The 14,733-nt window shown below is 38.2% G+C and overlaps 1 protein-coding gene across 1 annotated transcript in view; it reads left to right on the forward strand.

The window, feature by feature from the left end:
- The window catches only part of zfpm2a (zinc finger protein, FOG family member 2a), a 173,425-nt gene that overhangs the window by 119,309 nt on the left and 39,383 nt on the right, over positions 1–14,733 (forward strand). Inside the window, exon 5 of the mRNA XM_017453833.3 lies at positions 1,841–1,952. Within this exon, the coding sequence (XP_017309322.1) occupies positions 1,841–1,952 (112 nt within the window). The remainder of the gene's footprint in view (positions 1–1,840; positions 1,953–14,733) is intronic.

Genomic DNA, 14,733 nt, shown 5'->3' on the forward strand with positions numbered 1-14,733 from the left:
AGAAACAGAAATGAATAGGAGATGCACTATTTGTTTATTTATCTAACTGTTTTTCCCCAATTGTCAGTTGAATTGCTCTGGTAGCCGGACCTACTTCATGCGGTCTTACTGAGTTCCGATATAAACCCATATTTCTACCACATTTCTATACAAACTGGCTCAAAATGGCTGGTATGGAAAAAAAGGATAAACACATAACGGTAAATTTAAACATTTAACGTCTGTCCTTTTTCCCTTTTTAATCTTCAGTCTGAACTGGATCTGATTGGTCAAAAGGTTTTGATTCATTTTCTAGAGCAGCAGTTCTGACCATTTTATGTTGTGTTTTATGTCTATGTTAACATACTTCTATAGAAGCAATTCATCCACAGGAACCTGCATGATAGATGCGCGGCATAAACTGATTTGAAAAAGGCGTCATTGTTGATATGGTGATATTCTCTGTGAGAAATTATTCTGCGAAAATATCGAAGATCCAAAAACCTCATTAGTCTGTGGACTCTAAGGTCGCTCTGTACAGCACTTTGGTCAATGAAAACCTTTTTTTTGTTTGTTTGTTTTTTTTTTTTAAATGTGCTATATAGCTCAATTTGACTTGACTAAATTTAGGACAAACTGATCAGAATATATATAATAGATATATAATGTATAATACTGATCCACATAAGAGCCTGCGATGCAAATCAAGTATTTGCTAAATACACGCAATATACCGTACAGTCATGACAGTGTAATCTGAACAACAGTATTGCATTTTACATCATATCCCATTCCACTGAAATAATGTAACTGTTGTATACACTCAGAAGAGTTTTTAAAAAAAAAAAAAAAAGTGCTAGCAAAAGTAATGGTGTCTCATGAGAGCGTCTCCTATGGAAATATGGCTCCGGTGTGAGAACGCCAAGCCGGCACACCACCCATTTTCTGTTAGCTGAACCATTTCAGCGGTGCTCTAATGAAGAAGAGCCTGAGGGTTGGCAAGTAATGGCCTAGAAAGCCTGACATTTTGCCTGCCAGTAATAGCAATAGCTACTGTAACAGCAGTGCAGCTCAGCCATGATGTACTCCAGGCACTCATTGCCCTTTGTATGGAGGGTGGAAATGCCATTTGGAAAAAAAAAAAAAATACAAATTGAATAAAAATCAAGTGAAGAATAAATACAACAGCCAGACAGCCATAGTGGCCCTCTGTCCACATCAGGGCACGTGGAGAGTAATGCCCCCTATTTCACTACTTTTGATTTAGAGAAATAACTTCAAGCTCGACCCAGGCGCCTGGAGAAGAAAAACGATATTGCACATTCAGAATAACTCGCCGGTGCATTACGGCACCTAACCTCCGCCGCCCTTTGAAATGGAGACCGATTCTTTAAATTCTTCCCGGCCCGCGGAGCCGATAAGCAATTGGACAACGTGCCCAAAGTTCACCTCGGCTTTCTCTTCCCCGCCGAAAGCCATCTGCATTCTTTCCGTAATTTTCCCAGGCACCCGAGATCAGCGGCTAATCGGGAGAGATCTGACACCGGGATCGCCGTGCAAAATATTTTCCCATAATTCTCTGCTCTTGTAAAAGCCTGGCGCATCCTGTAAGGACCTGAAAAGTCTCAGGGAGGAAAAAAAAAAAGCTTCAAATGCCACGTGAGGGATCCTTGTTTTGTTTTTTTTTTTGCTCTTCCGGCTTTACAAAAAGCGTTGGATGCCAGTTGAGCATATCATGCTCTTAATAATGTGCTCCCTAATCACCTCCAAAGTAAGTTAATGCCTTGTGTGTGTGTGTGTGTGTGTGTGTGTGTGTGTGTGTGTGTGTGTGTGTGTGTGTGTGTTATCTCTCCTCCTACAGAAAACCAAGGCTCCAGTCCCAGTGGTTTTGAGCTCAGGCCCCAGGTGGCTACTGGATGTGACTTGGCAAGGAGCAGAAGACAACAAAAACAACTGCGTGGTGTACAGCAAAGGTAAGATCCCAGGTTTATCACTCCACCACACACACACACACACACACACACACACACACACACACACACACACACACACACACATACAAACACATACAGTTCACTTGCTTTCTCTTTTGGTTCCATCGTCTACATTTAAAGGACAGCACATAGACAGTGAATGACACAACAGGGATATATACCTTCGAAGACCTTCCTTTTCTGTGTTCCTGTATTTCTCAGGTGTTTGCAAATGTGTGTAATGTGGATGAGACTAGTGTAACACCTAACTAGTTTAAGGAAATAATGATATATTTATTATAAATTTTTGCACATCCCTATATATACACAGGTGCAATCAAAATGATTCAACCCCCAGTGCCAATCAGGTTTATTGTCAAAATTTAGAGACTTTCAGCTGTTTGCGATGAACAAATCAAACACACACAGTTGAAATAGTTCAACACGATGAATGCTTCAAGTGGTTTCCACAAAATTCAACTGAAAATGCAACTTATAATGATTTCTCCAGTCTCAAAATGATTCACCCCCCTGAATAGAATCCCTCAAACAGCACAAATATGCAAAACAGGTGCTGTCTCAAGCACACCTGATCCAACTAATCAAGGGCTTCGTTAGTTGTACCAGGTGTGCTTGAGCTGGAACACATGAAATACCTGAACTGGCTAGGGGCAGAAAGTTGATGAAGTACCTGGACGGGGCAGAAAAAGGAAGCTATCAACGGCTGCAAGCAGATTTCTGAGAAGGCAGGTTGTGAAAAACCCTCGAGTGACTGCAAAAGACATGCAGCAAGACTTGGGACACCAGGCACTGAGGTTTCGGTGAGCACAGTAAGGCGTGTACTAAACGCAGGTTTCCATGCCAGAACCCCAAGACGTACACCACTACTGACACAAAAGCACAAGAAAAGTCGTCTCAAAATCATATAAATAAGTCACAGAAGTTTTGGGATTCTGTTCTGTGGAGCGATGAAATAAAACTGGAACTTTACAGCAGAATGGATCAGCGATATGTCTGGAGGAAGAATGAAGAAAGAACATTGCTCACAGTCAAGCATGGTGGTGGGTCGGTGATGCTCTGGGGCTGCTTTGCATCCTCTGGCACTGGAAACCTGCAGCGTGTGGAAGACAAGATGGATTCATTGAAGCATCAGGAAATCCTAGGAGAAAACCTCATGCCATCTGTGAGGAAGCTGAAGCTTGGGCATCATCGGACCTTTCAACAGGACAATGATCCCAAGCATACCTCAAATTCCACTAAGACTTGGTTGCAGAAGAAGTCCTAGAAGATACTACAGGGCCATCACAGTCACCTGACTTGAACCCCATAGAAAATCTCTGGTGGGATTTGAAGGCGGCGGTTGCAGCACGCAGACCCAAGAATATTACTGAACTGGAGGCCGTTGCTCATGAGGAATGGGCTGAGATTCCTCAGGAACGCTGTCAGAAGCTATTCATTTCGTTTGCAGCAGGTCATAACAGCAAAAGGGTGCTCTACTAAGTACTAAAGATGCTTGCCATGAAGGGGTTGAATTATTGTGAAACTGGAGAAATCATTATAAGTTGCATCTTCAGTTGAACTTGTGGAAACCACTTGAAGCATTCGTTGTGTTGAACTATTTAAATTGCTTGTGTTTGATTTGTGCATTGCAAATAAACCTGATTTGCAATGGGGTTGAATAATTTTGGTTGCAACCTTTTATGTATAAGGGTGCCAATAATTGCTGCACACCTACATTTAACATAGATATTTATTTATTTTTTTGTATTTATTTGTTTGTATTTTTGTGAATTTTTCAAATAGAAGATCAAAAGGTTAAACAATAAAGACAATTTTTCACAGCCTTCTTTGCTCATATTTACCAAGGGTGCCAATATTAGTGGAGGACGCTGTATATATTATACATAGAGCAGCTTGCAGAAGCACCACAGCTCTTCTGTAGACTTTTATTTTTGTAGCAAAACCCTGCAACCTTCATTATTATTATTATTATTATTATTATTATTATTATTATTATTTTGCCTGAAAAATAATTTCTTACGTAATATGTTGTTTTCTTGACTGGCATTTTTCTGTAAAATGTAAATCTGTGTTGGAAAACTAATGTTTGGAAACTGAAAATGTTTGTGAACTGACTCAATGTAGAAATCATAAAATGAAAATCTATAACAAAGCATGTACTAATAAAAAATAGGGTGGCTAAAACTTTTGCACAGTACTGTATATACAGTAAATAACCAAAACCAAAATTAAACAAAAAAGTTTCAATCCATTAATTGTTCTTTTTTTTTTTCTTTTTTTTTCCTGAGATGATTTTGAAAATGACCCACATGTCTTACTTATTTATCACGTTGATGTTATAAGCTGAGCGAGAAGAAAGGTCTGTGAAGAAACGTCTGTTTGTTTGTTTGTTTGTTTGTTTGTTTATTTCTGGTTAGCGATGCCTCATTCATCGGTGTGTTTGATAGCTGTTGTGTACGATAGTGTTCGAACCTGGCAGCAGAGGCAGCAATTCTACAGTACAGTAGTCGGTGCAGTAGAAAGCTTTTTTTGTCCCAGCACCTGGTGGTTCCTGTAAAATCCATTATATAAGCAGTTTCTACAATCCGTTATATAACTCCAGTTTCTGCAAACAGCTGGCTTGACCACTGTGACGGTTGCTGTAGTATAATTTCGGGAAGTCCAGAGGGAGGGGGTTACGAACTGGATGGGGAGTTGCAGCCAGACACAAAAGGGATGGGGCGCACTGGAGTAAGGAAACTGATTGGGTGAATAAAAAAAAAAAAAAAGAACAGCACTGTAAAACCAGATGAGTTCATTTAACTCAAAAAATTTGAGGAAACTAATTACCTTAAGCCAGATACACTTAAATATAACAAAAATTTCTTTTAACTGACAAAGTTTGAGTTAAACAGTTCAGTGTATTTGGCTTAAAGAAATTGATTAATCAACTTAATAATTTTGAGGTAATTAGTTTCCTCAAGTTATCCGCTTTCACAGTGAGGTAGAATCGGGGTAATAGATGGAAATGCATTTTAATCTGTATTTTGAATACGTCAGCGTTGGGGTGTCTGTCCTATCATACACTGTGACTAATCTAGACCTGGGAAAACCCTTCACATGGTGAGATTGTGACATGTTCTACTAGCTATAGTTCTGGAAACTTTCCTGAAGTGAAAGATATTTTTCTTTTGCATCTCAGCCACGTGTACACAAGTCCTAGCGTTGTAAAGTTCGCTCACCGTAAAAAGTGAAAAGAGAGAAGACTTGCATCAAGATTTCATTCATTTCATTCACAGACATGATGACGGATTATAAAATCTGAACTGATGAGGCGTATGTTCAGTTTGCTGCAGCACATGGAGTGACTATGTATAACTTGATCAAATTGTGGCACTCACTGTGTCAGGAAATCACACTTAACTAGCAAGGTTTGAGTCATGTTTATGCAGACTGACTGTTTTTACCAGCCAATATTACCCCGTATGATGATTTTAGCAGGAAGTTGGATTAAGCCAGATTAGAAAACATTTCCATTGTCTTTTTTCGAGAAGTACGGTTATGTCTTTTTTTGGCTGTATGCCAGATTTCTGCCACAACGACATCCAGGAGATTTTGCCAAACCACCATCCATATAATACGCACACACACACACACGTCTTTTTATAAGCATTGTTTCATTTTAAAAAATCAGTTTGATACCACACAGTTATAAAACTAAAAAAACAACAACAACCCAAACACACAATTTAATAACAGAGGGTTTTTAAAATTTTACATCCAGTCTGCTTGCGTTACATGTTATCCAGGAGAAACATCGTAATATCTTCATAGCAGCACGGCAACACAAACCTACACATGCTGTCAAAACATAACAAAGTTGCAGCGATGAGATCTGAGGCTCCCTGTCGTCTCACATTTACGTTCTACCGCGTGTGGGTGACTCACAGTGCGCTCCATTGTTGCAGATCGCAGCACATTGACACTACAATTTTAAAGCTTTACATGAAGCTCCGGCTAAGTAGTCTGGAGTAGGGTGACATTTGAAAATAAATAAATAAATAAATAAGTAACAGAGTACATAAATGGCGATGAGAGTTGGGTGAATTGTGAAGGACAGCTCGGCTCAACCCGGGATCTGAAACGAACAAGTGAACGAGCGGGATTTGCAATTGGTGGATTTTCAGCCTCTTGGTTCTTGTCGGCTAATCACTATACTGCTCTGGGGGAGTTATCCTCTTAACTGGCTACTTAACTTTGTGCTCTTTATCAGCGGAATCATTAAAGTTTTGATAAGCTGTTAAAGACGATTACGTGTAATCTTTTTTTTTTTTTTTTTTTTGCCAGGAGACCTACTATATGAAACAGCTGCTAATAAAAAGATTCTAGAGCTAAGAGCTGTATGATATTGGCTCTATCACAGCTTTCTTTCCAAAATCAAAGTGGACGTTCTTGATGTCTGGAATGTACTCGGTACAGTTTGTAGTGAACTATTTGTTGCTCGTACTTACATCAGCTCACAGGAATGACTTTTATGTGCATGTTTAGTAATACGAAACCAAGGCCAAGCTGAAGAGTGGGTTGTATAGAAAATGCCCTGGTAATGAATGTATCCCAGCATTCTGTGTGGCATCATTCATTATAAATGGGTGAGAATGATTCCCCTTTGGGTTGCTTCAAGCAAGCAGGACAGGCTTCGACCTATATATAGACCACTGCAGGCTAATAACTACAGCGTGCAGGCAAAATCCAGTCTGCTATTGGGTCATGCTACATTTACAGGAAGTGTGTTAGACTATAAATTAGGAAGTGCAAGATTGTGTCTCGAGTGTCAAACTTTTCTCATACGCAGTCGTCTCATATAGAATATTTGTTTAGGTTCTGTCTGGTGCTGTATGTTATAGAACGAGTTCTTTACTGTATCTCAGTTTGCAAGTGGTATCATTTGTTTTACATTAGCCTCACAGTGAGACTTCATCCAGGCAGCACTAAACCTCTCCACTTCATCACCATAACTCATTATCCACCTGCAAGTGCCACAATACCCCATCTACACACTCCAGCAGCTTCTTTCAGCTCCCAGACTCTCCCCGCACTACTCTCATTAAACACGAGCAACCCTTTTTTTTTCTCTCTCTCTCGCACGGAAACTCTACACGCGAACATGCTAACGTGAAACGTGAAAGCCGATGAAAGCAAGGTGGAGTTAGACATTCGCGTAATGTTAATTAGTTCCCGCTCGCTCACATTCACTATTGATATTTCTGGGTGAGGTCTTGCTTTGAGAAGCAGACGGAAAACATTGTTTGTCGAACAGTTTGAACTCTGTTAACATTAAAAGGGTACTGCTTGCATTTTTCTTAAGATCCTGATCAAAATATTAATCAGGGAGAATTCAATTAGTGGTTGGATTTCGTGTAATTTCATACGCATCAAGTCGTGAAGGAAAGATACGAGCGCTGAACGCCACCCCTAACCCTGAACAAAAAACTTGAGTATATAGGGTAAAATGCGAAATATTGTCGTGCATTGTGGACATCAGTGTGCATTTTTTAACATTTTTGGTAAAATATGGACGAAAAAGTGTTTCATAGTTTCACTTAATTTATTGTTAGAAATTTGTGAACATCAAATTTGCTTTGTATTGTTGTGCACTTTTTCGGGACCTTTGAACCAGACAAGTTTTATCAATATTTCACAGAGTTTTTATTTAATTTAATTTTTTTTAATGAACAAAATGCTTGATTTAGTCGTGGCTCTTTTTTTTTTTCTTCTTCAAAATTTGCGATGCAACTTAGAGTTTTTTTTTGTAAAAAAATTTTTGCTGAAATTGTTATCGTTCAGTGATGCTTGTTGGTAAATGAGACCTTTTAGCTGTACTCATGTTCGGCGCGCGTGACTCGAAGAGGCCTTTGGCTGAAGAATGCGTGTTGCGATGACGTCATGAAGCGTCTTGGCAAAAATCTGTGGTAATTTTGAATACTGCGCTGTTTCCTTGATTTTGCATTAATTTCTGCAGTCGCAAAATTGCTAAATCCTGGAGGGACTGTTTAATAACACTTTAATAAATGAGGCAAAAAAAAAAAAAAAGTCAAAATCAATTGTATTAGTGCATGCTATATTCCATACATTGCATGCTGCCAAAACATGTAGCAAAAAAAAAATACCATCAAGCACCGTTCTGTATGCAAATCTCACGGTTCATCCATTTTACCTTCTCTCGCCTTTATTTTCTAGTCGTTTATTGTTTTTTTTATATGAACAGTAATATGAAATAATCGACAAGTTCTTAAGATATACCAAAGTGCAACTGAATTCTCAAAACTGACTGGTCTGAAAGTGTTGATTAATTTTCTATAACCGCAGCTCTTACAGTAGTTACGGCTACGAGACCAATCCCAAGTTTTCATGAACACGTTTGTTCTAATTCATACGATACGTACTAATAATAAACAGGTGCTAAACATGCTGTTATTTGACGACGGAAAACCTGTACTTGTTGAAGTGGTGAAGTTTTCTGTCAGGAGAGGTTTCTTTAACATTTATGGAAGGAGTCTTCAGTGTCAGCATTTTGTAACGGAACGAGACAAGGAGCGTTTTCTGTCTCTTAAATTCAAGAGAGAGAAAGGAAGTGAGGGAGCGACTGATTATAGATGTTATAACATAAGAGCTAGCTTGTTTTGCAGACATTCCACATTAAATGCAACTATAAGCGGATAAAAAAGTATGATGTGTGGTTTAATCAAATATTTTTTTTAAATGATTGATGTTGATGATTATTTTTCTATAACAGCATGCCCCATCGTGTTTTGTTCTTTTCTTGAGTTATTTGTAGTACTATTAATAAAAGGCTTGTTCAGTTGATCATTTTTTTACACTGTAGCTCTTCTAGTCAAAAAGTTTGCGACACACACACCAGATCTCCATCTCTTCACTGTTCTCAAAACTCTTCATATCGGATTCGAAAGTTTCAGCCAAACACGAAAAGCCAAGTCAAGTTAAAACACAGAAAGGAAAACTGCTCCTCAAAAAGAGGCACGTTTTAATTGTTTTTTTCGCCTGAACCTCCGCTTTGAGTGTCACGGTGGCGAAGTGCGAGGAGGTGCCTGGGTTATTATCTGCTATCTGCAAAGCCAGGCAAACTGTGAGTGCGTAATAACCAAACAACAGAACACAATGTCAAAAATTCATTATCAGTGTATTAAAACTTAGTCGTACCCTGAAGGGGTCCCCGTCGCAGTGCAGAGCGCCGCCGTAATTATGTTTAATTAAAACACAACAGAGATCAACAGAATCGTTTTCATTAGGAAATTATTAATGATTCTGTCGCAACAATAATTGATTGCGCTGAGCCAGGCGGTAAGTGTGCACGGTCAGGGTTGGTGTGACTGGAGGAGAGGGAGCGAGAAGGAAGAGAAGGAGGGGGAGAAGATTGAGAGAGAGAGAGAGAGAGAGGTAACGTGTTTAAGAAGTGAGAGTCTGAATCGGAAATGGCTCCCTACTACTCATATTGTTGCAATAAACACACGATGGAATAGAGCCCTACGAAGTGCACTCACTATATGTCACTCTACTTCTTAACATAGAGTTAACGTAGGTAAGTCGTCCTTTTAAAAGTGGTGTCCGTGCACATGGGGGTCAAAACTCCCTCTTGGAAAAAATGGTCCCATGTCTGAAAGGATCAAGATAAGTCAGGAATAAAATGTGAAGCTAGTGTTACCACCATGAAGATGATTCATTTCCCATTACAACGCTTCCTGATGTGTTTTATTCCTCTTATACCACAGCAGTTTTTCACATTGTTTTTTTTTTTTATTCATTGAAGAATGACACATTGCACTTTTCAATCCGTTTTATCTGTTATAGTTGCATTTAATATCAACAGTCACTTAAATCAGCTACAAACATATTAGCACGTACCCTCATAAGCCTCATTTTTCTCTCTTTCTTGAATTGAACCCTCTCTCACAGTACACTGCTGTTCCGTCCTGCCGGCAGAACGGAAATCGACTTATCAGAAATTTTCAATCAGGATAAACGGATGATTTTTTCGCCGCAGGTTCGTTATAAGATGAGTCGGGACACTGTTGGGTTTCTGTGTGTAGAGTATCGTGACTCTGTGTTTAACTGCTGGTGAGCAGGGCGATGGGAAAGGGCAGGGGTGTGAGCCCCCTGCTGGGCAAACAATTCACACCTCTCCACCGTAACATTGATACAGAGATAAAACGCCACAACTAAAGTTTCTTTGACAGTGAGAGACCGTATACAACTGCCGCAACCGAGTGTCAACTTTTATATGAGCCATTAAACACTACTGTGGAGTGTGACGTTACGAATGAATTCAGTGCTGAACACGGGAAAAAGAGGTGAAAACTCCATTTTTTTTGGCCTCTGGTAAAAAGATAATAATGTTAATAAGACATACAGTTTGTTATGCGAATACTAATGTTCATTTAAAAAATAAAATAAATAAAAGGAAAGCACAAACTCCTCTGTCTGGAAGACTTTCTTTAGGTCTGTGTAACAAAGCACTGACACTGGAGACTCCTTCCAAAAAATGCAAAATATACATCTCCTCACAGAAAACTAATCAATCATCATCCATACCAACACCTTCATATAGTAATATGGACATACAGGCACCATCTCTGTCACACACATGCACACACAATATTACAACACTGTTTTTGAAGGCATCGATTTGTGTACAGCTACACACGGCATTACGCTGCATAATGCCTGCTAACTGTAATAACATTCATAGTTCATAAATCTGTAACTTGTAACACAGATTTTGTGTATATGCCTCGTATGTAACATTCCATAATATACATCTTCAACATAAACTACCACAGCCCCACTCTGCTCTAGGTTTACTCTGAACAATTTGTAGCTACGACTTGTAGAAATTTTATTTCACCCTCACTCTATGTGCATAGATGTAATAATTTGTAGCTCTATGTGCATAGTTTTCACAAGGTATAGCTACAACTTGTAGAATTTTTTTAGACCTGATTTGTGTGTAGTTTTAACAATTTGTAGCTACAACTTTATAGAAATTGTCGTTCAGCTTTACCCTATGTGCATAGTTTTTAGAATTTATAGCTATAACTTATTTTAAAAATTCCACCCTACTCTATGTGCATAGTTTTGACAAGTTTTAGCTATAATTTGTGGAAATTTTTTCAGACCTGATCTATGTGTGTAGTTTTAACAATTTGTAGCTACAATGTGTAGAATTTTTATTTCAGCTTCACTCTGTGCATAGATTTGAGAAATTATATCTACAACTTGTACAATTTTTTTTAGCCCCACGCTATGTACGTAGCTTTTGTAGCTACAAGCTATATATTTTCCTGCCCTACTCTGTGTGTGTTTAGTTTTGACAGTTTGATTCTACAATTTGTAGAAATTTTCTTTCAGCCCTGCTCTGTGTGCATAGTTTTGACAAGTTATAGCTACAACTTGTAGAATTTTTTCCATACCTGATCTGTGTGTGTAGTTTTAATGATTTAGAGCTACAACTTGTAGAAATTTTCTTTCAGCTCCACTCTGTGCACAGTTTTGACAAGTTATAGCTACAACTTTTTTCATCCACACTCTATGTGCGTAGTTTTAACAATTTGCAAAAAATTTGTCTGACTTAGTTTGATTTGACAAAGTTATAGTACTGGTGCCATGGACACCCAATTTTGTGTGAAACTGGGGGAGCAAAGTTGGGTCTGAGGTCCAAGGGAATTTTTGTTTTTACTACTATTTTCCTTCTATTTTATGCACAGAATTTAATTAATTGAACAATGTAATCAATAATTAAGGTTTTGTACATACTCGTAATAATTGTTTCATGAGTCTAAAGTTCACTTCTTATTCACTAGTTTCTTGTATGCAGTTTCTGTTCCGTTTCAAAAGGTCAAGTACTTACATTCTTGCACCTATAGATGGTTCTGTGAAGGCTGTAAACATGCTGAATAAAAGAGGGAAATCAAACGTCTTAAAAATTAGACAATGTCATATGAGATACAGATTAACACACTATTAAAATGCTTACTACCAAGAAATTTCATGCTCGAATTTTTTTTGGTAGTTCTTCAAAACGAAAACGAATTGCACTGCACAATGTGTATCTTACAAATAAAACATAACGTTGCTGCAGCGAAGCGTGAGGCGTTTACACGCCTTTTTAATCTGATGTTTTGTTTTAGGGGAGGTTGAGAAAATTACAGGAGAAAAATGACTTGGTTAAAGTCGTGCTTATACGGTTATTTCCATTGATATTTTTAATTAAAATACAAAACTGTATGTTGTGCAAGAAGATTTCTGAATTGCCTATGGTTTAGACTATGGTAAAGACTTATAAGAGATAGAAAAGCCGAGAGAGAGAGAGAGAGAGAGAGAGTAGCGTGTAAAGATCAAGCAGGGTCCTGCTGCTGCCATTAATTATGATCCTATTGTGTAGCACAGGGGCTAATAAGAGTGATGTAAAGCACCCCAGCGGCATCCTAATCAGCCCTGTGAAGTACCTGCAACCTGGAGTGCCACAGCTTTGTGTGTGTGTGTGTGTGTGTGTGTATATATAGGGTGTGTGGAGTCCATCTTTTAAAGGCCTGCGTGGGCATGATGATTTAACCCAGCATAATTATATAATCGATGGTGAGAAATGCTTGTGTATCGATTGGCACGCTCTGTGTCAATGTGGGAGCAGGAGCTTTTAACAGAACACACACATACACACATCCACCCCCATGCAAACCTTCTGGTAATGGCTAATAGATCAGCAAACTGAACAAAATATATATCAGTCCTTTCCTTGAGCTTTCAAGGTTGCATTAGGACTTATATAAGATCCCACTTTCCATTTTCGAACGCCCTAATCGTTACATTTTGCGCAGGACAGTATCTTCCTAAACATTTTGTAATTTTTCACACTTCAGTTCTACATGCAATTGTGTGTTTAAAGAGTGAAGATAGGGACTCTAAATCAGGAAAATCCTCCCACGTTCTCCTTCTGTGACTCATTTTTTTTTTTTTTTTTTTTTAAAGTGCATTATGGTGGTTATCTCCCAGCATATTTGGAGATCAGGATAAGTGGATTTAGGATCTTTTTTTTCCCCCGACTGGTCGATTGTCACTCCACACGGCACGCCCACAATAGAGAATTTCTAATAAAAATCTGCAAAAGCTAATGTGATTATATGCTGTTTTTGGTAGTGCTTAGAGACCAGTGTGTATTTAGAGTATAAAAAATTGATTAAATGTGGAGGTCTGGTGTTAGAAAGCTGAATGAAGGGCTTACAGGTAAGCTTTCCTTGTTAATTTCTTAATATCACAGACAACATCACATAATCTATAAAATGTATCAGAAATAAGGCCGGATTTATTCATTTTACCATATCGTCAAGACTATTATGAGACCATTGAAGTGGGCTTCTAATGAAATAACGTCGTTTTGATCTAAATGCATCTGCATTTACAAGAAAATATGTAGTACGTGCATTATATTCGATGTTAATAAAATGGCTTAAAATATCAACATATATAATATTAAAACATATAAAGCCTACCAAACTTGTTTGGAGAATTTTCACAAAAGTCTACACATAAAGCCTCATGAATAAATCCAGATTCTATGAATATGCTAATTAGAAATGCCCCCATAAATATAAATCCCTGCCCCTTTCTATGATAAACCTTGATCCTGATAGGCTCTTATATACATATATAATGATGCAGTAACCCTTGTAAGTTGCATTTTCTTTATAGATTTATCTCAGAATTTATCTATTTATTTTTTACAAATTTAAAGTCCCCATGAATCAGAATTTCAAAATTGGAGTTTTGTGGCTATCAGTATGAAGATGTTAGGCGTAAGGTTATCTATTAGCTAGTGTGTTCCAAAAAGAATTTTTAAAAAAAGTCACATTTAGAAGATATATGCATTGAAAATTTACAGTCTCTCTCTCTACTACCAATACGGATCAACAATTTTGATGACATCATTCTGCACTTCAGCTTTTCACCAGATTTTCTGTCCAATCAAATGCTCTGTAGAATCTGAAGTGTCCCGCCCCAAGCATTATAAAAATCCATGGTACTGTCAAGTACGGTTTAGCCCGGGCTGTGAAGTAAGCTACACACTATTGGATATTTAAAAATGCGTCTGAGTCACTCTGATTCACAGGGACTGTAATGTGATTGGATTCCACAAAAAGAACATCATACCTACGGTCAAGCATGGTGGTGGAAGTGTGATGGTGTGGGGATGCTTTGCTGCTTCAGGGTCTGGGCAACATGCAATAATTGACGGAAACATGAATTCTGCTCTCTACCTGAACTTACTAAAGGAGAATGTCCGGTCTTCAGTCAGTAAGTTGAAACTCAAGCGCAAACTGCATTATGCGACAAGACAATGATCCGAATCATAGGAGTAAGTCCTAGTCCTAGAAGTAAGTGAAAGTATGATCTCCAGTTATCGGAAGTATTTGATTGCGGTTATTGCTGATAAAGGTGGCACAACCAGATTTTAAGTTTAAGGGGGCAATTAGTTTTTCACATTGGTCATAGGTGTTGGAAAACTTTTTTTTTTTTTTTTTGCTTCAAAAAAAACATACTAATAAAAACTGTATTGTGTGTTTACTCAGGTTGTCTTTGTTTTATGTCGTATTCTGTTTGAAGATCTAAAACTATGAGATGTATACAAAAAAAACCCCCAGAAGAAATCAAAACAGGAAGTACGTTTTCACAGCACTGTATATTTGGGCTCTGGTACGATGCACCAGTCTGC

This window comes from Ictalurus punctatus, chromosome 23 (genome assembly GCF_001660625.3).
Source record: "Ictalurus punctatus breed USDA103 chromosome 23, Coco_2.0, whole genome shotgun sequence".
In the NCBI taxonomy this organism is placed as follows: Eukaryota; Metazoa; Chordata; class Actinopteri; order Siluriformes; family Ictaluridae; genus Ictalurus; species Ictalurus punctatus.